Source organism: Mustela nigripes, chromosome 1 (genome assembly GCF_022355385.1).
Source record: "Mustela nigripes isolate SB6536 chromosome 1, MUSNIG.SB6536, whole genome shotgun sequence".
Lineage (NCBI taxonomy): Eukaryota > Metazoa > Chordata > Mammalia > Carnivora > Mustelidae > Mustela > Mustela nigripes.
The window spans coordinates 159,112,370-159,139,804 of NC_081557.1; the positions used below are offsets into that span (position 1 = coordinate 159,112,370).

The window sequence follows — 27,435 nt, forward strand, 5'->3', positions numbered from 1 at the left end:
ATTGAGCATAAACTCTAATGGATCTAATTTATTTCAGACATCAAGGGTCATTAGCATAAGGAAAATCTTTTTTCTTATCCCTGCCATATGCTTTAATTCCCAGGACATATTCAGCAAGGCTCTAAGCAGTTTTTTTTCTTTTTTATTTAATCATAACAGCTTGCTCTTGGTCTAATAGATCTAAAGAAGACCTGTCATCGTTGGTCAAAGGTTAAATACCCATTTACTGAGCTGACCAGAGACCACCCTTCCTCCCTCCATCTCAAATCCACTTTTTGGATTTTTTTGGTTGTTTCTTGTCCCTCCATTTAAAAGGAATCCAATAGGTTTTGCCCTGGGACTAAGCAGTTTGTCGATGCAATGGAAACTGGATGCTTTTTATTAGAAATCATTCAGAAATCAATAGGGCCTAGAGGTTATAAGGTTATTTATTTTAGGGCATCAGAGGAATAGTGTACATTGAGAAACATAAAAACTTCATCTCAGCAATAAATGCAGAGATAACATGAGCAGTTTTATTTTTCTTTCTTTTTAATGTATGGCAGGTAGGAAAGATGAGGATGATGATGATGATGATAAAAATAACGTCAGGAAGAGGAGTGGGAGAAAACATTTACAAATGCGGAATACAAAATTTTTGAAATGAAGACTGTATAGAAAATTTCAAAGTGTAACTTAAAACTGGCATCCCAAGTTTCCTCATATTTAATATTCTGTAACACACGAATTGATTAGATGATACAGTATCACTGGATTCATCAAGTTAAAATGAATAAGAGGCATATGAATAAACTTTCCTGGTAATACTCAAGGGCAAAAAGTGTAAAGAAACTGCAAGAATCACAATTAATTGGTTCAAAAATCAAAGGTCCGTAGTGCTCTCACACTAAAGGTAACTCTTAAATCATGTCTCAGGTAGATCCTCTGTAGTTTGCAGAACACTCAGTTCTTACAGGCTATTTACCTATTTTGGGGAACTAATTTTGCGGAAACATGCAGTGCTACCTTAATGAAAGAGAGGTTTGCTGTGGCACAGACAAGTTTGCTCTGAATTAATTTTTAATGCTTTATTTTAGAGCAATGATTGCAACCTCCTACTCAGTTTTATAAATATTATATTCCTTATTCCAGTTGTCTGAGTCCATGTATTAGGTTTGATTTTCATTTTTAAACACTTCTGCCTGGTAATAACCTTTTTCCATTTGTATTCTGTGAACTCAATAAAAGGACATCTGGGACAGATACAGGCACTGGAAGAAAGGTGGTTTATTTTCAAACCCAAAGACTTGAGACCATACGAGGTCACTGCCAGCAGAGGAGACAAGGTAACTGATGTTGTCACTCTGGCAGGGAAGGTGTTAAGTAGAGGGAAGTCAAAAGATTCATTTCTTGCAGGTTAGAAGGCCTGGAAACCAGTGTGAAGGAGGACATCTGGGGATGATCTGAAGTTCACCTTGAAAATTTTGATAAGAATCAGTGTGGGCCTGCTGGAGTAAGCAGGAGAGCTGTGTCTTACAGAAGGAGAAGGCTTCCTTCAGACAGACATAACACGATTGGAAATTTCTCCATATGAAGCAGTTCTGGGCATGCCTTGGCTTCTACCTCCTTTTCCCAACAGAATCCCTGTTCTTGACAGGCAGACCAAGGAATAATAAAAAGGAATGTTATAATTTTTATTTTAATCTCAACTTCTCCATATTTGTGTCGATCTGCACAAATCAGTAAATATTTTGGTGGCTTATGGTATTCATCTGAGACTTCTATTTCATTCTAGGCAAAGATCTGGAATTCATTCACTCATTCATTCATTCGGCTAACACATACTCTTAAACCCTATTATATACTAGGTTCTATTCTAGGCATGGGGTAGGGTGGCTCACAAGATGGGAAAAGTCCCTGCTTTTGCTTCAGTTTAACAGAAAATAAACAAGTAAAAATAATAGATAAGATCGATTCAAATGCTGAAAAAATTTATTTTGAACAATAGAACAAAAGAATGTAATGTGACTGGAGATAAAGGGATGGGCAACTTAGGAAATCCAGGAATAAATTCTTTTGAACTGGGATTTGAGGGCGCCTGGGTGACTAAGTCCCGTAAGTGTCAGCATCTTGATTTCAGCTCAGGTCATTATCTCAGAGTCGTGAGATCGAGAGCCCTATGTGTATGGGGCTCAGCACTCAGCAGGAACTCTGCCCCTCCCCCTCCTCCCTCTCCCTCTTTCTCTCTCTCTTTCTCTCTCAGAGAAATAAATACATCTTCAAAAAAAAAAAAAAGGGGGGGGGGGATTTGAGCTAAAACGTGAACAATGAGGAAGAATGAGCCAAGCTGAGTTCAGGAGGGAAGGATGGTCCAGAGAGGGACAGTAAATGCGGAAGTCCTGACATAAAAATGGAATGGTGGGAGGGAGCAAGTGAGAGCAAGAGGGAGGAGGCAGGCTCCGAGGGGTGAGGAGAAGCCACATGTGGGCCTGACGGGCCATGACGAAGCATTTTGATTTTATCCTGAAGGCAATAAAAATCCTGTGATCGAATGTAATTTTGAAAAGAGTACTTTGGTTTTTCTCTAGATAATGGAGGGCAAAGGGAGCAAAGGTGACAAGGTTTTATGGATGTTTTTTGTGACACATGGCTTGGGAGATGTCTCTCAGTAGGTCTCTCAATAGAGTTGATTAAGTATTTCCATCAAGACAGTTCAAAAATAAAATAGAAATTAAAAAAAAAAAAATGAAAGCCTCCCCATGAGTTATTCCTCATAGCCAATGTGGACCAATCTAGCCAAAGTGTTATTTTCTTACATGGGCAAATTTAAAACAGACCAGAGTATTAAGTATACTCACTAATGGTTCAACAGCCCAATTTACTCTGTTATGGAAACACTGATAAAGAGTTTTGGAAGGCAACTCTATAAAACTTTTTCCATCCTTTTCAAAACACTTCTGCAACTACAGAGCTAAAGCATCACTTAGGAGCCTGGGAATCGGAAAAGAAGGGGATTATTGTTCCATCCCCTAAATGAGGGGAACAGAGAATCACTTTTTAGAGTTTGTTTTTAGGCTTCTCCATCTGATCCTTCTCTCACAGAACCACAGGGGACATTTTCCTCAGCTAATGAGGTGACCCTGCTGGGAGCAGTCCTTGCCATAATGAAAAATAACATCTCTGGCCGAACATGGTGCAAAATAATTGTTTTTCGTGTCCCAATCAACAGCCTGGCTCATAAGTTAGGGATTTCAGTTAACTTTCTTACTACTTGAAAGTAAGCCATCAAAAAAGGCACCAGGGCTCTTGGCCAGGGCAGGGACAACGAGTTTTTCATTCTTCAGTTTGAATCCTAGCTCTGCTGCTTCCTTAACTGGGAGCGTCTGGCCAGACTACTTCCATTTTCTACGTATAAGCATTCTTTTTTTTTTTTTTTTTTAAAGATTTTATTTATTTATTTGACAGAGAGAAATCACAAGTAGATGGAGAGGCAGGCAGAGAGAGAGGGAAGCAGGCTCCCTGCTGAGCAGAGAGCCCGATGCAGGACTGGATCCCAGGACCCTGAGATCATGACCTGAGCTGAAGGCAGCGGCTTAACCCATGAGCCACCCAGGCGCCCTCTACGTATAAGCATTCTAATCCACGTATGGGAATGCGAGTCCTCACTCCCATAGAACTGTGGAAAGGGTAAATGAGATGTGTTAAGGACTGGTCCATGGCAAGCAATCGATAAATGACAGCTCTATCAATATCATTGTGATGCACATTGCAAGTACACAAAGACTCTAGGTTCAGAAGGGATTTTCTTTGTAGAGTCAACTTAGCCCATCATTTAACGAGTGACTTTAGGAAATTTGAATTTCAGCTTCCTTAGTTACGACAGAAACAAAGAGCCCCGTTTTTCAGTACTTTAATACTGTATTTTAAATACTGTATTTATTTTAATACTGTATTTTAATACAGTATTTTTATATACTGTGTTAAATACTGTATTAAATATTTTAATTTTAAATACTGTATTAAAACACACTCTTTTAAATACTGTATACTCCTTCACGCTCTCCTTTGAAAGAGGTTTACGGCCTTTGCGGCTTCTGGCAACCATACAGCAGCATGCTTCAGGAGCAAGTTTCCAGGGCCAGAGTGCAACTTGATGCTACAACAGTTTTCAGCCAGAGGTGGTGCCACTTGGAATTGGGGCAAGGGAGGTATTTTTGTTGTTGTTGTTGTTGTTGTCATAATGATGAGGGAGTTGTTTGTGGTACGTAGCGGGCGAGGGCCGAAGAGACCGAATGTCCTGCAATGGCAGGAAGGAGCAAATGGAAGGCCCATCTGGAACAAAACGCACCTCCACTGGTAACACCTTCCAAAACCATGGCTCTCGGATTGCTAGAAGTAAAGGCACAGGGCTCCGGGAATGATCTAAGACTTGTGCCACTGGTTGTGGGAGTCTCAGTAAGCGCCCCTTGGGGAGGCCAACCCCACAGCGGGGCTTCTGCTATGGGAAATACTCCTACCCCACGATCTCCTTTAGGAATTTTTAAAAGAAAATGTAAAGCAATTCTAAAGAACATATATTTTTCAATGGAACGATGTTCCTGATCTGAGAGAAAAGGGACTAGAGGATGTCTGCTTGTGGAGAGCCACTTGAAGTGAAGACCTAAGTAGTCTGAAAACTGAAGCACGAGGAGGATGTCTTAAAGAGTTAGTCAGAAATGCTCCTTGTGCTAGAAAACACCACACAATTGCTCCAAACAGCATTTGAAGAAGTTATCTAGTCCAGTCTTTTGCAGGTGAGGAAACTGAGTCCCAAAGGGGAGAAGTGATATTTTAAAGTAACCAAAAATGTTGTGATTAAAATTTGGTTTTCACCCTCCCCTCAATTAAGATCGCATTGTCCAACCCTGGGTGGTCCCATTCAGAGCTGTGTGGACTGTCTATGTGGATTGTTAATCTAACAATATTCCAGCCAATGGTGGTAAAGTGACTAGGGGAAGGAGTGCATTTTTCTAATTTCACAAGGTCATTCTTGAGACTAGAGGAGGGGTTGCCCCTATTTTTCACCTGACATTCCACTATTATAAAAGAGGAGAACCCATGCCCATGTATCCTAAAAGAGAAAGCAAACTTTCCTTGGTTTTATACCGTAGTAAGTAACATCGAGTTATCCTCAAGCACATGGCTCATAATTGTGCAATAATATGCCTCAACAGAGTCTATTTGGCAAGTTTATATTTGGGAACTCTCAGAAACAAAGCCAGAAACTATACATAAATCTTCATTTCTCCAATACATAGAAACGGCTTTGATTTTTCTAGTCTTTTAAAAAATCTTCTTTTCAGGTGATACAGATAATAGACAATAGCCAAAATGATCATGAACTTATGACTAGCTTTTTAAAAGAATACAGACTGCTTTTATGCCTTAAGTAATATTTTAATAGAAAAAAATATCAAGCAAATATGGTGATGTGATACATGCCCGAACCTCTTTGCATCACCAGATGGGTTTCTATTTCTTAAAATCAAGGCTAAGCCCTTCCTAACTCACAAACTCCCAGGAGTTAAAACAGATCATTGACTAGAATTTCTTATTCTAACCCCTTTCTGTCTGTCTGCAGACTAAAGATCCGGAGCACAGAGTTGTTAAGGGACTTGCCTAATGTCACAAAGCTGGTGAACCAGAGGTCAGATCCCAGTTCTTTAGCTACAGCCTCAACAATATATGTAGATACTGTGCAGGCATTTAATTAGCATATTTAAATGAGGAGAGACAAGGCTATAATAGAAAAGGGCCTGATACGTTCATGGATTAATTTGCAATTCAGTTATTGAATGAGGTAATGCTAATTATTTCAACAAAAAACACCTCTTCATTAGAAAGCTTATCATTGATATTCATGAGAAAGCTAAAATAAGAGATTTTCCTGCTTAAATGAAACAACTTCCAAACAGCATCTTTTGTTTCAAGTGTGGGGCAAGCAAAGAGGGACACTGAAGTTGGGAGTTTCTACTCTGAAGTAACTGGAAAGCCATGCTGGAATGATGTAGCTATAAATGTATGATAATCGCATTGTATTTGGCACAAAATGTTACCATAAGTAAATATTTAAAGGAGAAACATCATTCCTTTCAAAAAAGATGCCAACAGGAAAAAAAGAAATAAACAATAATTCCAGGGACACTACACGTCGGAAGAAAACCATATTTTAGAGCAATAAAAACTGACAACTACTTGCTTCTAGCATCCAAGAGCCTGCATGAAAAAGGCTTACTACACCATGAGCCAGATTTGGGTTCTTATGTTGGCTCTCGTGCTAACTTGCGAGCCCACAAGTTTCAATTCTGTGCCTCAGTTTCTTTCTTTGCAAAATAGAGTTCTTAGTGGAGGATTAGCAACTACTTATCAGGTTATTTTTTGTGTATTTTGACTTTAGTTATATTGAAACAAATCATTTTGCTTTAGGTTGGTCAGCGGATCACAGTAGACTGGAGTCAGAAGCAACTTATACCAGGGCTTAAAGTCGGTAATTAGATGGAATGTGAATAAAATTAAAAATTAATTCTGAAATTCCTTTAAGTTAAACACAATGACACCGTAATTTTTTTTCATTTAATGAAGCAATAATTTTTATGCCCTCCAAAGTTTGAGAGCCTCTGAGGCAGATTTAAGGAATGACTATAAGGAAAGTCTAGATACACATATCTGGGAATTAAAACTTCTTCAGATTTGCTATCAAATCTCTAGTCAAAATGGAAGTGAGTGGTGTTTTTTCTAAGGGGTTCCTGCTTGCCCTCAAGATTTACCCCATATATTTCAATACAAAGCTGCTTCTATGACCTTAATGCCTATAAATAGATATTATGATACTGTGAGATTAAATAAAATGGAGAATTAATTTGTATCTTACTTGGGGGCTAGGATATAAGTTATAAAACGGATATAACTCAATTGCAATTTAAAAAAAACATTAAGTGTGTTCTATAAAAGTGTATGCTTTTAAATCATCAAGTTTCTGGTTAGTTTAAGCACATTTATGTATCTGAAGTTTACCAAACCACTTCATAAGATCTATCCTTATTTTTATGAGCCTAGCATTAGAAAACTCTCTAGTCCCCATGGATTTTCCCCTCTCCTTGACCTGACTGCTTGATCTTTCTTTTTGTCAGTGATTTTACATACAGGCAAAATATGTGATTTTTCTCACATTTCTTCCCACGCAAAGGCTCTTATTAAAAATCTCAAGGGCCATTCAAAATAAACATGTCCAGATTTTGTTTTTTTCCTTTCAGGTTGGTTCTTATCTAGCAAGCCCATCAGGACTGCACTAATGATGTCAAAGGTCAGGTCTGTCAAAGACACTCATGGTCATTTATTATAATTTACCACTCTTCTGAGGGTTTATTTATTGACAGGGGCTTAAGGAACTCCAAATAAATGAATACATAAATCCAAGGACATGACAACAAGAATTGAAAAGAACATTTGCTTATCACTGATGTCAGTTATCTAAATTGCCAAGGTAATCCCCACCCCTCTGCCTCACAGGACAGCAGGCCATGCCTCACAAAATTCATCGAGGTCGCTGTTCCTACAGGAACGACCACGGACCTCTGCAAATGAACAGCAGGGAATGAACATCCCAGGATGTAGAAGTCTTCTCTCGTGACTCACCATGGATGAAGAAAGAACATCTGAAATTTCACCCAAAGGTTGAGTCAAATCAAATCTGCAGATCGGCTGCCTAAGTGTTTCTGATGCAATAGCCTCTAACCTCATCAATGCTCCTGAATAATAACTATCAAATTCAAAGGTGAGGGTGCTGTAATTCACGGTGGTGAAGAAACCTGACCTAAAGAGTAAAATGAGGAAGAGTGTTGATGCAGAGGCTGAACTGGAATACCGTCATCCTAGCTGCTGGAATTTTAGGAAAAAGGAATACTTAAGCAAAAGCCGCGTCAGGGCATGGACGTGACCTTGGAGGTCTATGCTTTGCTGTGGTTGTAAAAGCTGGTACTCTTCTTGATTCCCTTGGAGCTTCCTTTTCCATCCTAGAAGCTGAAGACCTTGCCCTCATCCTCTCACACGGATCTGCTTGGGGCCCCATAGGTGTTCAGCAGGTTTCTGTGGGCTCAACTTTCTAACCACATCCCTGCTTTCAAAAACAGGAAAATATTTTACCAGAAGGGAAAGACGCTAAAGCAAACCGCACTTACTATACCGGAGGCGGCCGAACACAGTCCTCGACCAGAATATTTATTTGCCAGCTGGGACACCACGCATATCAAGGATGATACAAACACAGCTATGACATCAGCTTCTTCCAAACTGTAGATAAAAGCACTCACTGTCTGACACTTACAATTACGCTTTCCTATCAAATTGCTGTGTTGACAAGAATCTCACTGGGAACTGACTAGCACCTTCTCAAATGCCCACCAGACAGTTATAAACACATCATTCTCAAGCTGAGAAGAGACTATTTGTGAGGTAAATTATTTCCCCACATTAAAGGCACCTATGATTCCAGGGTTCCTGGTATGCAGTGTGTCCACACCACAATTTGCACAGAGTTCTGCTACTTCCTCTGTATGTGAGAATTAATGGAAGTGCTATGTGACATGCAAATTTTTTAATGAGTGGAAAGTGCTAAAGTTGCAGGCTGCATAACATTTTAATTTCCCAAAGTCAGGAAGTTCACTGATGCAGACACAATTCCAGGCAGTTCTTATTTGTAAACTGTTATTTTTAATTTGCCTACTGTGGCATAAACCCTCTTCAGCAAGAAGTAATTCTAAATTCCGATCTGAACTGTGACATATCCCTATGTGGGACTCTCATCTTCGAATGGGATTAAAAACTAAAGTCTAGAGGAATAGCTGCTGTCATGTAATAATCTGAGTAAATTCATAAATCCATATGAAACACCACTTCTGGATCAAGCTACGTATGTAGTTTTGGATTGCTGTTTTCTAAAGGAAGAGGAGAGTACAGATGAAACCGTTATATGCCAACCACAACAAAGGAGATCATACCAGAAATTCATTATAGAGATGATAAAAGTTAGCAGTTATTAGATCTTGGTAATATCATTGTGTTTCAACATAAAAGGTAAACATGGTTACTGGCTTAGCATTTTGGGGGACTTTCAAGTGCTTTCTTCTTCTTTTGTATCTCTTTTTCTTTGTGTCCAGTGTTCTCTCACTCTCTCTCTCGCTCTCCCTCTGGCCCCCGCCCCTTTCTCTCTCTCTGTGCCTAGAACCATTTTATGGAAATCTAATTTCAAACCTGTATTGTAGAACCAGGGACTGCTTTTATATAATTTTAGAAATGATATAAAGAAACCTAAATGGGCAGACAGTATAATGGACCTTCCAATACTGCCTTCTGAACAAAATATACTATTCAGTGTATTGTTAAGTAAAAACAGGGAAATCTGTTTACTTTCTCATATTGGGCTTGTGTGTGTAGTTATTTTTTTTTTTAAAGATTTTATTTATTTATCAGAGAGAGAGAGGGAGAGAGTGAGCACAGGCAGACAGAATGGCAGGCAGAGGCAGAGGGAGAAGCAGGCTCCCTGCCGAGCAAGGAGCCCGATGTGGGACTCGATTCCAGGACGCTGGGATCATGACCTGAGCCGAAGGCAGCTGCTTAACCAACTGAGCCACCCAGGCGTCCCTGTAGTTATTTTTAATAGTGAAAAATGTGCCAAGTTATCTACTCTTTCTTGTATGCAACCCATACCATTTAATATACCTAAGGTGTCCATTTTTAAAAAAAATTTAATTTTTATTTATTTTTTTTAAATTAACAATGTGCCTATAAGCCAAAAAGGTCCAATTTCTTTCTTGGACAGTAATTGACTCTGATGTCTTTAATAATGCATTCCTGTGAAATAGCACAATTTTTTGAAGTTCTTAATCTGAAGTTCATTTTTTTTTAAATTTTTAAAGATTTTATTTATTTATTTGACAGAGATCACAAGTAGGCAGAGAGGCAGGCAGAGAGAGAGGAGGGGAAGCAGACTCCCTGCTGAGCAGAGAGCCCGATGCGGGGCTTGAACCCAGGACCCTGGGATCATGACCTGAGCCGAAAACAGAGGCTTTAACCCACTGAGCCTTTAACCCAGGTGCCCCTAATTTGAAGTTCTTAATTTGAATCTCCAGTTTAGGGACTACTTTTTCAGGCCAATGAGCATCCATCCAGTGTAACATATACATGACACATGTTATACTTTAGTATCAACCAATGTGCATGGATGGCCTAAAAATTTAGTGGAGCTCCTGAAATTGCTTAAAGACCATGACCTTGTTTCACAAATGAAATTACATAGCCTCTCATAATGAATCCAATTCATCAAACACTTTAAGTGTGCTTGCAAGGACAAAGTGATATGTATATAATAGGCAACTGGGAAATAATGCAAAACTATAAATCAGTTCCAAACCCCCATGTCTTCAAAATCCTTTTATATGTATCCTTGATTTACTGGCTGTAAGTTAACTCTTGTCCCCCAGGGTTTTTATTCAGCTAGGGCTTATGTAGGTCTTTAAAGCAAATACTTTTTTTGGTAATCAAATTTTAATCAAATCTAATTTGAATCAACTGGACCAATCTTCTAGGGCAAGCCGATGATACGGCTATTTCTCAAATTCCAAGATTCCTGCTTCCAGGATCATACTGTTGTTCTAGCCGATCCTCATTATCTCTTTTTTAGAGAGTCACCTTAACTATAAACATAATGAACAGCCAAGTATAAAGAACATGGTGAAGAAAAAAGATACTGAAAAACAAAGAAATTACTTGCAATTTCACTGGCCAAAAATAAATGCATGTTTCATTCATCTTTTTCCTAAGCTTATTTTGACACAGTTATGATTAAATGCATATATAAGTCCATATTCTGCTTTTCCATGTTAAACCATCATAAATATATTAGTGGCTGTATAGTATTCCACCTTACATAGTATGTAAATGCCATATTATTACTTAACCACTGCTCTAATCCTGGATTTTCAAGTTTCGCATTTTTTTTTCAGATAAGTTACAAAGAATGTAAAGCTTATTTGGCATATATTTTCTTAGGTATTCAGATTAATATCTTAAAATTTATTCATTAAAGTAGGATTACTGGACCAAATAGTATAAACAATTTTAAAGCCCTTAACTCATATTGCCAAATTGCTTCCCCAAATAATTGTAAAAATTTGTATTCTAGTTAGCAAAATACAAGAGACTTCACTTTGCATATTTGCTAACATTTAGCATTAATATACCTTTAAAACATCCATTTATCTTGTAAGAAACCCTCAAAGACTTTTGATTAAAAATTCCATTTAGCATTGGGGAACCACATATTTTCTAAAGTGTTTTAAAAACAAAACTAAGAGGGGGTAAGCAATTTATAAAATTTTTCATTAATTACTCAGAAAACTAAATAGTCTAGAAACTACAGAGTCTAAGAGAAACGAACACTTAAATTAAAACTATGAGCAAAACCAATGTCTGATATGTGCTACTTAGGCATAATGGGAGATGAAACTGAATTAATAATGGCCTAATTAGGTAGTCAAAGCTATTTTAAAATAAGGTTTGCACTATAGTGTTGTTTTACTTCCTAACTTTCAGTCTTTCTCTATAATTATGGATTTAAGTATGTCTCTCCTAAACAGTATAGAACAGGATTTTTTTTTTAAGATTTTATTTATTTATTTGACAGACAGAGATCACAAGTAGGCAGAGAGGCAGGCAGAGAGAGAGGAGAAAGCAGGCTCCCTGCTGAGCAAAGAGCCCGATGCGGGGCTTGATCCCAGGACCCTGGGATCATGACCTGAGCCGAAGGCAGAGGCTTTAACCCACTGAGCCACTCAGGTGCCCCTAGAACAGGATTTTTTTACTATAATTTTGAACCTCCTTTAACAGATAAATGTAATTCATTTACCTTGGTACCCCTGACATATGATGATCCTTGGTCTATCACCATCTTAATTATTGTTTTCATTTTCCTTTTTGTGTGTGTGTGTGTGTGTGTGTGTGTGTGTGTGTGTGTGGTTGTTGCTCCTTTTCTGTCCTTAAAAACCTTATTTTGAATTTATAAATCTACCTTTGTGTGTGTAGTCAGTCTTAATATTTTAACTGGTAAACTTGCATCAATGGAATTGAATGCAAATAGTGTTATTTATTGTTTTTACTGAACACTATATGGATATTAGAAAATTTTAACTCCGATCACACTTTCCCACATGCTATGTTAAGGTTGTCAACAAATTCACTCCATTTTATTTTCATTTTATTTTCTGCCTCTTCATTGGTCTATCCTTTTTTAAAGAATCAATTTTTATTTTATATTTTTAGTAATTTACTCAGTGAGAGTTTGTGAATTATAAGCTCTCTTTCTTTGGATTGTCTGAAAATCTTTTACATTTTGCTCTCTAGAGCAAATTTGGATTTTCTTGTTCTTTTCTACCTGTGTTTTAACCTCCCTTCTCTATAATAATTTACTTTATCTTTCTTCCCTGTGTTCTGAGAAGTTTCATGGGATCTGCATTCCAGTTGACTAACTTTCCCTTCAGCTGTATCCAAAGTTGTCTCTGATATGATTTTTAACCTTCCACTGAGATTTAGATTTTAATTGTTTACCATCCTAGGCATTCCATTTGATTTTCCCTCAAATCTGTCTATCCTTTTTACGGTATTATATTCTTACATTTCTGCTTAGATGCTTTTTAAAAACACAGTTTGTCCTTTTACTTTTATTTACTTTATAGTCTCACTCAGACAGCTCTAAGCGCATGTTATGAGAGTGCTAAGTAACTCACTTACTGTGTTGTGCACTCTCTCTGGCAGCAGACTGTTCCCCTGGGGGATATGAAACTTTGTATTGTAATCTCATTTCTAGGAGTGGGCTATTTTTGTCAGAGACCAATGCACTCAGGCTGTGGAAAGAACTCAAGAGAATGGCGTGTTGTTTGCTACTGCTGGTACCCTGGAAGTTTCACCAATTACATTAATTACGTATCTTTTGTTTATTATTCCTTTGGTACTGTATCTTAGACTCCACAGCAGATCTGGATGTAGGATTGTGGTTTTATTATAGGCTTTATTTAAGTGAAGATTTTGTTTTTATTTTCTCTGTCATGAATTATCCTGTGGCTTCCCTGGGCTGGTGGGTAAAAATTTTCTAGTTGTTTTTCACGGTGGGAGTAGCCACTTATGAGACCTAGCTTTATTCAAAGGGCTCTAGATTTCAACTCTTGGCCTCAGGCTTGTACAAATTCTGGGCCTCTACCTCTGTCCTAAAACAAAAAGGCTCACTTCCAATCCCTAGGATCTATATCCATGACCAATGTCCCTCTGGATTTTTCTGATATCCACTCATGTCATGCAGTTACCTCTCTAGTTTTATCTTGACGATTTGAGGATTTCTCTTTTTTTCAAACTTGACTCACTCTCCTTTTCTCAGACACACACATATATGTACATTCCATACATATGTATATGTATATCTTTTAAGTTTTAATATTTTACCCAATATTTCTATATATTTTGAGTCAAAGTTATTTGTATCGAGGGTGGTGGTTAAGGAAGGAATGTGACTGAATATGACTGTTTTGAACACATTACTGAATAGGCATTAACAGTAATCTATTCTATATATTTCACATTGTATTGCTCGTAAATGTCAATCTGGCTTTTAAAATATACTACACTACATTATCTAGGTTTCTGAATTCTACAGACCTCTATGATAAACTCTGAATTTCTCCTACCTAGAAGTATGTCTACATTTATATCAGAATCATCTGTATATAATTTCAACTAGGAATACAATTTCAGAGGTACTGTACACTTGGTTTAATAGTAACTAGTTTTACTTTGAGACAAACATTGCAATGTTGATGAAAGATGTTAATGCCTCAAAGACCCTCATTCTCCTAAAGTAAATAAATGTTAAGTGATAATCCCTAATTGTCAATTGCTACTTTCTGGCTTTCTTTTCTACCCCATCCTATTTCTTAATATAGACCCTGTCCTTGCAAGCTGGGTACTTTCATTATTAGAAAGCCTTTGTTTCCCGAATAAGGACCAAGAGCAGTATTATTTCTTTGCAAGACTTTGGTGCAATGCTATGCCAGAAACACCCAGCTTACTGGTAAGTAGAAACTGTAACTTTCACTGTAAAATACTATCATTACACAGTGCAGCACTATCTCTGTGGTTTTTATCACTGAGGAAATCAATAGTACAGACTATAATTTTCTGTTGCCCTAGAGTAGAAATAGGAGGGGAGATGAAAGAGTTTATTGACTTAGTAGGGCTGATACTACAGCAAATCAGAATTGTAAAAGGAAATAGCTTTTTAACTGACTATTTTAATCCAAACACTCAAATGTATCAACCTAACAAGAGACTTGATAAAAAATAAATAAACAAAAGGAAACAACAAAATACTCTCTTGTAGCCTTGTTTTCCTTCCTGATTTATACAACCATTTCATGCCACCATTACTGACAAATATCTGTACGTTAAAAAAAAATTCTATTAGTGCCATAAGAAACAAGCTAGATGCCAAGGGGATGCTATGTCATGAAAGTCTTAATTTGAATATGTCATGTTTTATTTGACAAATACCATAATTTAGTAAATGTCATTTTGTGTAACCAATTAAAGACCCAAAGTTCCATTTTGCCGGATTGTATTTCTTGATAAATAGGTTGCTTTGGGAATTTTAAAATATGCACAATAGAAGTGATAGGTGTTAAATCATCCAAAGTTGAAATACAGTATTGAGAGAGAGAGAAAGGAAGAGAGATGAGGAACAAGGGGGGAGAGAGAGAGAGAGTGAAAGAGAGACTTCAAATATTGCTACTTTTTGATCATATGAATCAATTTGTTCTTCACTAAAGGAAGAATATTAAATTATAAAAAATGTTAAAATAAGGAATAACTTGGTTGTGCTATGTTTTTATTTTAATCCTCAACTCAAACTCAGGCCTAGAGGAACAAACCCTGTATCTCTGGATTAATGGTTAGGAAAACAGCTGTATTCTTTTCATTCTTGCATTTCTAATACAAACTTGCTGAGATACACAGTAGCAGTCTGAAAATCATAACCAGAAGCTGTGCTTTACACTCAGCAGCCGCCAGGTCTCAAAGAATGCAACATACTGTGGACAGAAAAATAAGAAGCCTGTTGGATTTCTATTCTGTGTCAGCAATGTAATTACTTATTTGTATTTTAAGTAAGGGGTTCTTTTTCAAGGTCCTTGTGTGTATAGGCAATGGAAGGTAAACAATTTCATAAAAGTGGTGAAAGTGGAATACTTTATTCTTAAATGATAACTACAAATACTTCTACACAAATATATGTGGTTGCTTCTGTTTTGCAAAGAATTCACAATATGGTATAATGAATGTCAACATCTGGAAACTCTTATTTAAGATCCAAAGACAGTCTGATGTGTCCAAAGACACATCTCCATAGGTGTGATATCAGAACAATTCTTACCATCTTAATTCGTGGTCATGTAAGATGGTAAAATTTGTATATCCAAGGACAACTCAATGAAAGGGGTAAGAGTTTGCAAGTATGGAAATCAAACTACGGTCTTATTAAGAAAAGCTGAGAAACGAGGTCTTGAAAAATGGGGACTATTTAGCCTCCTTACTCATTATATTCCTTAGTCAATCTTCTATACCCATTTTTAAAATTTTTGTTTTATTAACATTATTTCCTTTTAACAAACACTAACACAAGCCTAGCATTTTTAAGGACTTACAGAGATGCTCCCACTAAGTATTCACTGTAAATTGGTAAATCTATCTGCAGAACCATTTCCTGGGCTTTATATGTATTTTACATTCATGGACATTGGTTCAGTAATGGCCACGAATTAGGAATAAATAGCTTACTTTATCAAAGTCATGTGATTCTACTCCGAGGAGTTTGGGGTGCCCTTTTATGCATTCGAATAATACTAAGGAATGGTTCCCTGGTCTGGAAAGAGTGACAGTTCCCCATGGATGTGACTGAATCACTCTTTGCTCATGAGAACTCAATAGTGTGTATGTCATTTGTTAACTGGACAGTTATTATTCATTCCGGTTCCTGGGAGATTAGTTCTTTCCATTCTAACACAGAGCTAGTATTCTGGCATATTACTGCATTTTTCCCCCTGTTTGGAATTCTTAATTTCTAATATTTCCAAGAAATCCAAATGGTTAAACCTCAGGCCTCGCATGTGTCCTTTGTTTACTCAAATTGACTTACTCTGCATGCAAAGCCCATCAGTGCAGTTCTTGGATTGCAAGACGAGGCCATCACAGTCCTTGCCTCCGTTCTTGGGGGCGGGCGCCGTGCACTCCCTCCTGCGCCAGTGCGTGCACTCGGTCCCACAAGTAGACCACTTGCTCCATGAAGTCCACCTGCCATCCACTGCCACGCACACACACAAAAAACAGCAGAAGGTCAGATGGAGAAGCAGCTACTTGTGGGGAGAAGGGAGTAGGGCTCATGTACAAATAAAACAAAACAGAAAACCGAAGAAAATGCCCCATCAAGGAGGACTGCATTCATGTCTGCTGCTGGGAAGTGAGCATGGGAGATATACATCATCAGGGTTCTATGAAATTTTCTTCCTGAGGATGTGACTGTATCTTTATTGACCAAGGCAAGGAATTGCTAAAAGGAAGGCACAGAAACCAGTGTTGTCACCAGGAGCTGATGAGGACCAGGAGGTACATAAAAGTAGATCATGATGGTACCCCTTTTTTCTCTTAAAAGGGAAGCTTTTGGATTTTGCTTTGAAAATTAGGGGACCTCTTTCCGGAGCCAAGGTTTCTTTATGCATAGTGTCATGTGAGCAGTGCAGGTAAACCTGTGTGGCAATATGGAGAAGAGGTTGGTACAATGGGGAAGAAGTCTATTTATCTACTCACTGACCCAACTTTCCATGCATCCACCTATCCTTATCTAATTATTCCTCTATATATCCATTTATTTATCCATCCATCCATCCATATCTATCATTTATGTATCTATGTATCTATCTATCTGATCCATCCATCCATCATCTATTATCTAACTATCTACCTATCATCCATCCTTGTCTTAAATACTCTTTTCATTTTATTTTTTTATCCAGGCAGCTTGATTCTGTTGAGACCTTCTTCAATGTTTTGTTGAAATGACTATTATTTTCCATATATGATTTGGTAATTCTATTCCATTATTTGATAATATAGAAATTTCTTTTTTTTTTTACGAATAATATTTACATGCATTCCTAATTCTTTTGCTGTGATTTAGTTATTTAGAATTGACTAACTTTCTCCTTAATTTTTGTTGCTGGCTTGTTAGTAATCTCAGTGATACTGAGCTGATATATTTCTATCTTAAAAACACACAACTTAAATTCTAAGTTGAAAAAAGTACACTAAATTTCACTAAAGTCACACTTATAATGCCTTTTTAAAAAATTCTTACATAATTAATACAAGAATATTAAAGAGTAGTTAAATTTAAAAATTTTCCTGAAATAATATAAATAATTATGATTACCTAGATATAAAACAATGCCAAACATCATTTATTGAACATCTAATATATATAACATCTTACACTTACATATTCATAGAAATTATATCAATTTTAGTGGTCTACATAGTTTAGGAAATCTGTATGATTTCATATTCAAATTATTGTGTAAATATATTATGTATAACGTGTATGGAGATATAAACATACTCATATGAAAAAATTATGAAAGCATTAATATTTCAATGATCCAGAGTTGGCTATTTAAGCAACTCCCAGCTATTTGGAGAAAAGACATTTGCTTTGACTTCGATCATCCTAAAGTGCGCGCGCGCGCCCACACACACACACACACACACACACACACACTTTTATTTCAAGTCAGAATGTTCAACGCAATTTTAATTGTGGAAGTCAATACCTATATAAAATATAGGAGAGTATAAGGTAAAATATTGAAATTCTAAACCTAGCTAAGTGTCAAAATTTGTTACACAAATAAAATCTCTCAAATGCTTCAGTATGGGATACTGTTTGGATATTTGAAAATGGACACTTGGGAATATAAAATATAGATTATATTTTTCTTTCCAGCTCATTCGTACAACCCATATCTGATAAGCTATTTATTAGAGGATGGATAAAACAAAATATAGACTAAATAACAGGAAGTAAGGACACTGTTTCTAAATAATGAAATCACAGAAAAACAAAATACAAATAAATAAAAAATGAAATTGATATCATAACAGCTAGCTCAATGGAGTGTGCAAAATTTATAGATTATTTCAAAGTCATTAGTTAAACTTTTTAATATATCACATAATTAAGCATTTTAGTTGGTTTTGAGTTTGGCAAATTGCATCTTCAATTTGCCTAGGGTAAGAGCTGGTGACAATATGAGACAGGACAAAAAGATGCTCGGCGGCAGAGGGATGCAATCTCGCCATAGGTGCCACTGCAAATAACTCACAAAAACAGGTGACCAACATGTACAGACAATAAAGAGCTGACTGCATTGTATTTTCAAAATCCATTAGCTCGTGTGTCCCAAAGCTTTGCTTTCCTTTTAATTCATTCCTGATATTTTATTTGCCCTTGCCCAGAAACGGACACCAAATATCAAATATTTCAGTCTAAAACATTTTCTAAATTTTAATCCCAATAATGTCCATGGCTGTCTGAAGATCAAGGGTTGTTATTCCTAAAATGTGTGGCTTTCAGTGCTGCCCAAATCCCTTGAATTACAAAATCTATAATCTTGGCTCCAGCAGTTTCATTGAGTAATAGAGAGGGATTATTTCCCTAAATGTTTAATCTCTTGTTTTATTCTATTTTGCATGTTTGGGTAATAAAGTTAAGTACAGTTTGGGGGAAAAAGATTTGATTTCTCAACAATGTAAGCATTTACTGGTATGATGGATATGAATAATGTTTATCACACATTCAGGTCAAGAATACAGGTTTTTGTATTCCTGGAATGGGAAGACGCATTTGGAATGAGAACACTGGTTTATTTACCTGGGCATAAGGTGGTACAGGCTATTTTCTGCACACTCTGCCCCTCACAGAAGGCACCACCATTGAGTGGTGCTGGGTTGGTGCAGGTCCTTGTGCGCTTCTGATATCCTCGTCCACAGCGGCTATTACACACAGACCACTCTGTCCAGGTGGACCAGCCACCATTGACTGGAAGGAGGTAAATACAAAATGTCAATTACATGTGTGTTCATGCACACACAGACACACAAACCACATACAACACATAAACAAAAACTCATCTGCTAAGTGACCATAAAAAAAAATTAAAAATTCAAAGCTAAAAGGGACCCGGGCCATCATTTCATTCAAAGTATTATCAAAGAGCAGAAGAAACTAAGCATAGAGAAAAATAAAATGGATTACCCAAATTTACTCACCTACTCAGAAAAGCAAATAGAACTGTGTTCTATTTTCCTTGGCTAGTGTTCTTAAAAATATATATTCCCCTTACCTATTCAAGCTTCAAAAATTATTTTTGACAGCTTATCTCAAATAATAAATGTTTCTATCCTTATGCCAAGGCTGAAGTATGAGAACTGAAAAAAATCATGTAGCTCTTTCTTAATAGCAGATGATTGATTAGTTTGTTTTTTAGCATATGTAAACATTACAACCTTTTAAGGACTTTTAGTCAGTTTCAATAATCCAGTGAACCTGGTTAAAAAATAGCCTTAATATTGTTAAATTTTAAACTAATTGAGTAGCTATTTGATTGAATTGGCATTTAGCTTATGTAACTGAAATGGACATCCATGCTGTTTGCAAAGGCTTCTTACAGTGTTTCATGGAGAGTTCAATATAGGTATGACTGTAAAACCTACATTCTAATGCTATGTTCACTATACACCTCTGGAGATCTCCCTCTAGAAAATACTTTGATATATTTTAGTACTTATATAATGTGAGTTGAGATTCAATTATTGTAATTAAGCATTTGCTAACAAAAAGTTATTTGCTGGTAGTTAAAAATAGATACAATGAGGATGAGTGTCTACCTCCTGATCATAAAGAAGGGGGCGGACATTGGGGTACACCATACAGGTGTACATCATACACCCAGCATCTCCTCTTCTAGAAGCCTATGCAATGGGAAATCATCATAAATGTGTTGTACATACAGTCTCAGACAAGAGTGTTTTTTCATCACAGTTATTTTCTATATAAAGGTAAATAACTGTAAACAACTGTAATGTTCAACAATAGGAAAATGGTAAAGTAGATGCCTGTTCATGTGACTGACACCTAGGCAGCCATTAAAAATGGTTCTAGAGAAGTCTATTTAATAATATATAAGTATTTCAACATTATGTTTTAAGTAAAAAATATATTTATACCCCTTATTTTAAAATCTTATCTATCCATAGAACATACCAGTAGTATGCATATCAATCTTTTTGAAAGTTGTTTCTGAATGACAAGATGACAGGGTTATGGACCTTTTCTTCTTTGACCATTTCTGTGTTTCCCAAATTTTCTATAACAGACATGCATTTTCAATCTAAACATGATACTAACAAAAATAAATACACATAGCAGACTCAAAAATGAAGTACTCATTAGATGTATATGTTTTGCTGTGGAATTCTGGTGAGCCTCATCTATGAGCCTGGGATGACTTCCTTTATGGGGCCATGAGAAGGACAAACAGATGGTTGACAGGTTGAGTTTCAGTCAGTGTTCCAGAAAGCAACTTAACCTGCTCAGCTTTACAAAACCAGATGTCATGGAATTGTCAGTGTAAATTGCTTACTAGCATACTGGCAGGCCAATATTTGGGGTTATAGTAATGCTCTGGTAGGTTCCCAACCCCCCCCCCCCGTAGGATTTTAATGGGAAATGAATAATCATAAACTTCTAGGGAAAAAAAAAAGGAATGTGAAAATCCCAGACTTATTCTCCCATTCTACAGAGAAGGAGACACAGGCTCCTAGCACCCGGGACAAGTGATCCACTTAGGGTCAGTTAGAGGGAGAGCTAGTCTGAGAGCATAAGTCTCCTGACCCTTAGTCGAATGCTATTTTTTGAACAAAAAATGTTCAAGTTCCTTGTGTTTGATTCTTTCTAACAACAATGTTCAGCTTGTATTTATAGATATTGAAAGCATGCTATACATAGGAAGAGAGATTTGCATATATATTAAACATCTATATAATGCATACACAGAGAGTCTGTCTTCATTAGTTATCTATGATTACTACGTGCTGTGATGCGCTCTGTTTCTCTTTTGCCCTTCAAATTGTTAATCAAGTCCTTCAGCCGGTTTAGAAAAAGACAAAAAGAGGAATCATTTCATTGTGACTGAAGAGAGGCAACAGCTTATAATTTAACAGCCATTATCTTGACGAGGAAATTCAGCTTCAGAGTACTCAGAAGATTAAAAAATAGTCTGTATCTGTCTTGTAATGAAAACGAGAGATTTAAAGCGTCACCATATTTAGCCTTTGGAACATCACAGTGGCTCCTGTTTCTTATAACCCCTTACAGAATGGAGACATCCATCCGAAGGGCACTATCAGCAGTAAGTACCATGAGCCAGATACTTGCCAATAGCTGCCCTTCCTTCACAGTCACCCACATCCGAAGGCCCCTGGAATATCATTTAACACTAATGCAGCCATGAGAAGCTTCCCTAAGAGGGTGGTGTGACATAGGCCTCTCATGTAAGAGGTGGCATACCCTCAAAATCCTTCCCAGGGTTGTTAGGTGACCTTTGATACAATAAATCATCAAGCATATGAGGACCTTCTGTATGTCCAACGCTGTGAGAAATGCATAGAGTAGTCTCTCCATCTAGAATGGAGCTTACTGCACAGCTAGGGAAATGAAACCACCCATAGAATGCCTGGAAGACAAGTGAGTGCTAAAAAGTGTAGAGAAATAAAAGCATCACACGCTAGAGCAAAATTGGGAGCGGAACTGTTGAGTATTTCTGGAGAAAGGAGAGGCCCCATCAGAGATGAGCTGGACTAGAAAGGAGCAGCGTGTGGAAGGAAAGCTTCCGGAAGAAATCATTCTGTTAAACCTCGCCTCGTGGTTAGGATCAGGGCCACGGACATAGCAGTTTTTGCCTTCACTCTAAGGACCCTGGAGGGAGTGAGTGAGGCAAGTTCCAGGAAGTCAACGTTGATCTGATGTGTTTGGGGGAACAGGTCAGCTCCTTTACTTGACTGATCCCCAGATGGATGAGCAGGATGACTCAAGCATCTCCATCTCCCAACTCTAGCTCTGGGGGGTCTGGGGTACAGAGAGTCTTAGAGAGGCAGGGACATCTGCTGGCTCTGGTGTCAGTGCCCAGGTAGCTTTCCTTCATCTTCCCCATAAGCTCACTGACAAGGGTTAGGAATTTCCAAGCCTAGTCTTTCTATGAGTGTCAGGGAAGCAGGTAAGTCTCACTGTCGGAGCCCGAGGCTGGGAGAGAGTAGCCATGGGGGTTGCCAAGGGACTCTCCTGGAGATTTTAAATTAAAACGGGAAACGATAGTTTGACGTGAACTAGATTGAGATTTGGACATCTCACTCACCATAGACTATGACAGTTGCTGTCGTGCTTTTCCTCTTGGCAACGATGTTTTTGGCCACACAAGTGTAGTTTGCAGTATCTGAGAGACGGGCCTGCTTTATGATGAGGTTGTGATCAATAGTAATATAAAAATTCCGATCTTCAACGGGATCAATTATGTCTTCATTTTTCAACCATTCCACCTAAAGATGCAAAGAGAAATAGAGAAATCCCCAGTATGGATCCCTCAACGGCTGTCTGTCCTTACAGGCGCTTCATAATTTGTGTAACATTTCTCCATGCTCTGAGCTTCTGCAAACCAGAGGAAGTAACTTTCTGAGGTCACGTAAAGTATCACTCACCTGCCAAACACAATTCTGTCTGTACTCCATTAATTCTCAAATGTCAATTAACCGATTGGGAAATACAGCATTCAAATTGTTTTCACTTATCCCTGAGGGCAGGAACAGGGAATGCGCACTGCCAAGTTCAGAACCCAATCAAAAATAATAGGCTAAGCATTTCAAACTGAACTCAAAGCTCTTTGCTATTTGATTTGTTTACTCTTGGCAACTTACTCACGGCTTTTCACAAAAGAATGTAAAGACTATTAAAAAAGCTCAAAAGGCATCTTAGACATCATGTAGCTCTAATAAACCAACATTTGGATGATTTACATGAAACCTTGCTGAAACATATGGATTAAATTTCCCTCAAAACGCATTTATGTTAAAATGTAGCAAACACATATTTGGAGATGCTTTCAAGCCAAAATACTTGGAGGAAAAAAGGTTTTGTATCAACTTTCAATATAATCCAAAGAGCATATACATTATTCTCAAAGTTCTCTTTTTGTGGATCACTAGGCTTGGTTTGCTTCTGGGGAGCCTGACCTAATATGTGACTGTTCAAAAATACTGAACTATTTTTTCATGCAAATAACATTTAGCAACAGCAATGTTATCCTTATGGATTGAAAGGAAGGAGATACAGCTGTATAAGCTGTCCTAATGGAGGATAAAGGATTTCTTGTTCTATAAATTGATTCTTCTTCTTCCTCCTTTTTTTTTTTTTCTATGCACAGGTTTTTCCATAAAGCAGAACGTTTATATTTGCCACACTTAAACTTTTCTTTTGCAGTGATGGGATAATGGATACAAGTAATCTTTAGCAGTAGAGAGTCAACAATGTTGCCATTTTCAAAATCTTAAGGAGTTTTGCTGGCACCACAAGAGGTCTGGAAATTAATCTCTAAATCTGTCAGTGGGTTTGATGTGATACAGCACTCTAAAATAATACTTCTCTAATCCTTAGACGAGAAGCCACAATTTAAAGGGGGAATCAAAAACCAGCAACAATCCTGAAATAAACCTATGAGGATGTAGTTAAGGGCAACTGTTTGTAGTGATATAAATTTTGAAATGGCGAAACATTTCTAGCCTCGTCAATTTTTGCATTCTAACTGGTATAAGGTGGTATTAAATGTAGTTTCAATTTGAATTTCCCTGATGGCTAATGATGGTGAACATTTTTTCATGTGTCTGTGAGCCATTTGAATATGGCTAAAACTAAAGAAGTTTTGAGAAGTGTCTGTTCATGTCTTCTGTCCATTTTTAGACTTGATTATCTGTTTTTGAGAGTTGAGTTTGAGAAGTTCTTTTAGATGCCGAATTCAGAGTCCAGAATGCTCACCATTACACCACGGAACCATCTCTTTTTGATCTTGGATGGCAAAAATTAACAAGGCAAGAAACAACAAGTGTTGGAGACGTTGTGGAGAAAGGGGAACCCTCTTACACTATTGGTGGGAATGCAAGTTGGTGCAGCCGCTTTGGAAAAGTGTGTTGTTTCTTCAAAAAATTAAAAATAGAGCTCCCCTATGATGCAGCAATTGCACACCTGGGTATTTCCCGCAAAGATACAGATGTAGTGAAAGAAAGGGTCATATGCTCCCTAATGTTCATAGCAGCAATGTCCACAATAGCCAAACTGTGGAAAGCGCCAAGATGCCCTTCACCAGATGAATGGATAAAGAAGATGTGATCCATATACACAATGGAATATTACTCAAGCATCAGAAAGGATGAATACCCAAATTTTGCTTCAACATGGATGGGACTGGAGAAGATTATGCTCAGTGAAATAAATCAAGCAGAGAAGGTCAATTATCATATGGTTTCACTTACTTGTGGAACATAAAGAATAGTATGGAGGGCATTAGGAGAAGGAAGGGAAAAATAAAGGGGAGAACTCGATGTGGGGGGGAAGAACCATGAGATACTGTGGACTCGAGGAAACAAACTGAGGGTTTTAGAGGGGAGGGGGTGGGGGGATGGGTGAGCCTGGTGATGGGTATTAAGGAGGGCACTTGTGATGAGCCCTCGGTGTTATATGCAACTAATGAATCATGAAATACTACATCAAAAACTAATGATGTACGAAATGGTGACTAACATAACATAATAATAATAAAAAAAAATGGAGAAAGGTTCTTGGTATTTACACTACGGTAGTGAGAAACAGAGTGGATTCCATTTAAAACAGCAGAGCTTGAAAACATGCATTTTTGTTTCCAAATACAGACAGCACTTTAAGTCAGGTCCATGCTTGGATATATTTGATCAGAGAGTCATACCCTCTTGACTTGGATTGTCTCAAAATCTAAATTTTGGAACACTGAAAAAAAATTAAATTAAATTAAAAGAAAAAGAAAATAACATGACATGGCACTGAAAATCAATGAAATTATAAAATATTTTAATATGGAAGAAAATATCTTTCTTTTTTAGTTTCTTTTTAAACTTAAAATATATTAATTCCACATACTCTGGGAAAAAACAAAAACTAATGTATTCATTTGAACTTAAGATTTAAGATTGCTATTTTATGTAGTTAAATAAAAATAAATCAATAAACAATAATTTTAAGAAATTTGGCCATATGTGTATAGTAGTATGATCTCATTAGAAACACAAAAGAGAAGGTAGCAAAATCCATACTGCTATGAAATGTTGACAATAATGAACAATTATAATTAATTATCGTTGATAATGATTGAAAGCAGACATTAATTTTTTAAATCTAATCTTTATATAGCATATCTATGCCATTCTAAAGAAAGCTTTCTACTTATAGAAGGCACTGTTGGGCTTCTCTGAGTTGGTCTTGGATCCACTGAGTGTGTGCGTATGTGTGTGCTCATAGTACTTTTTTTTTAAAAGATTTTATTTATTTATTTGACAGACAGAGATCACAAGCAGGCAGAGAGGCTGGCAGACAGAGACGGGGAAGCAGGCTCCTCGCCGAGCAGAGGGCCTGACGCGGGGCTCGATCCCAGGAGATCCCAGGACCCGGGGATCATGACCAGAGCTGAAGGCAGAGGCTTTAACCCACTGAGACACCCAGGCACCCCTCATAGTACTTTTCTTTCAAGGATCCACAATTCCTACTCTTTGAAAGATGGGTCTCAGACTCCTGGACTCTGTCTTGGAATGCCTAAGGGTTCACAACTCCCCTGCCTCACAACCTGTGCCTTAGCCATTGTCTCATGGGTATGGAAATATGCTTTGTGTCTAGTTGGGGTCAGAATCTGAATTGCTATTCTCCAGACTTCCCCTGTGGGATGAGGATGAAGCTATCTCCATGAGGTGTCACCTGCATGTCCACACCTACTGGGCTTCTAATTTTCTGTCCAGCATGCTCCACCCACCTAGAAAGTTCTCTCTCCTAGGAATGTTTCCATAAAAAACCTCTTGCATTCAAATCTTGGCCTCATAGTTTGCTTCTGGAGAATCCAACCTAACCTGTGACTATTGAAAACTATGGTTTCTTCTATTTAAATCACATCAGTTAATAATAGTGATATAATCCTGATCATAAGTGACATAAAGAGATCCTAAGGGATACTGCAAACAACTTGTTTATTTGAAAGCTTATTACATGGAAGAAAATGAGCAATATACACAATTGACAAGATCTACAATCCTCCGCTCTACCAACTGAGCTATCAAAGGAATCTAAAAAGACCTCTATGATTATTGGGTAAACCATCTTTACTTTCAAATATCCTTCTGCATTTCTCTTGAATCTCTTGCCAGTGCTGGAGCAATGATTATGACCTGAGTTCTGAGTGCCCCTGAAGAACCCCAAAAGTACTGTGGAGACCCCCAGGGTTCTGTGGGGGACATGGCCCTCCTCCCCAACTCTGAGATTAACCAGAGAAGCTCAGTTTTGCTGTTTTCATACCAGACTCATTCGTAATGCTTTTGTTTAGAGAAACAGAGGGTTCACTGCTGCTTAGAAATAGCCATAGGAATGGAGAGGTGAGCCGTGGGCTCCGCCAGCTTCTGGTAAGTCCCCTACCCCCTGTTCGCTTCATGCCAGTACTCCCAGCTGCCGCTATGTCCTGCTTTGAGACCACATATCCACAAGAAGCTCAGGTCATCACTCACTGCCCGCACTAGGTTCCCCATACTGCTCTGTGCCTCCCCATCTCCCACCCTGCAGAAGTCTCTGCAGCCTTCCACGCTGCTTTGGAATGCAGCAGCAAAATAGTCCCAAACTTGAAACTCTTTTTAGATTGTTTTCTTCATTTTTCTTTAACTAAAATCTAGCCCTTCATGATGCTGCTATGTTTTTTTCTGGAGTTCTCTCAAGTGGTGGATGTTTGATTTCCCAAATCCAACATATACTCATCCTGGCGGTGGGGGGAGGTCTGTAAGTGTCTTCCTTGTTCTGGCCTATCTATTCTAGACCATTCTCTCCAAACAGCTTTGCCTTGAATCTCATGCCATCATATTATGTTTCTTTCTTTCTTTCTTTCTTTCTTCTTTCTTTCTTTCTTTCTTTCTTTCTTTCTTTCTTTCTTTCTTTCTTTCTTT

The 27,435-nt window shown here is 37.6% G+C and overlaps 1 protein-coding gene across 2 annotated transcripts in view; it reads right to left on the bottom strand.

The window, feature by feature from the left end:
• The window catches only part of UNC5C (unc-5 netrin receptor C), a 362,738-nt gene that overhangs the window by 48,448 nt on the left and 286,855 nt on the right, over positions 1–27,435 (bottom strand). For both annotated transcript variants that reach the window (XM_059376239.1, XM_059376235.1), the window contains exons 5-7: positions 22,578–22,758; positions 19,037–19,204; positions 16,250–16,414 (exon numbers count right to left, since the gene is read on the bottom strand). In XM_059376239.1, the coding sequence (XP_059232222.1) occupies positions 16,250–16,414; positions 19,037–19,204; positions 22,578–22,758 (514 nt within the window). The remainder of the gene's footprint in view (positions 1–16,249; positions 16,415–19,036; positions 19,205–22,577; positions 22,759–27,435) is intronic.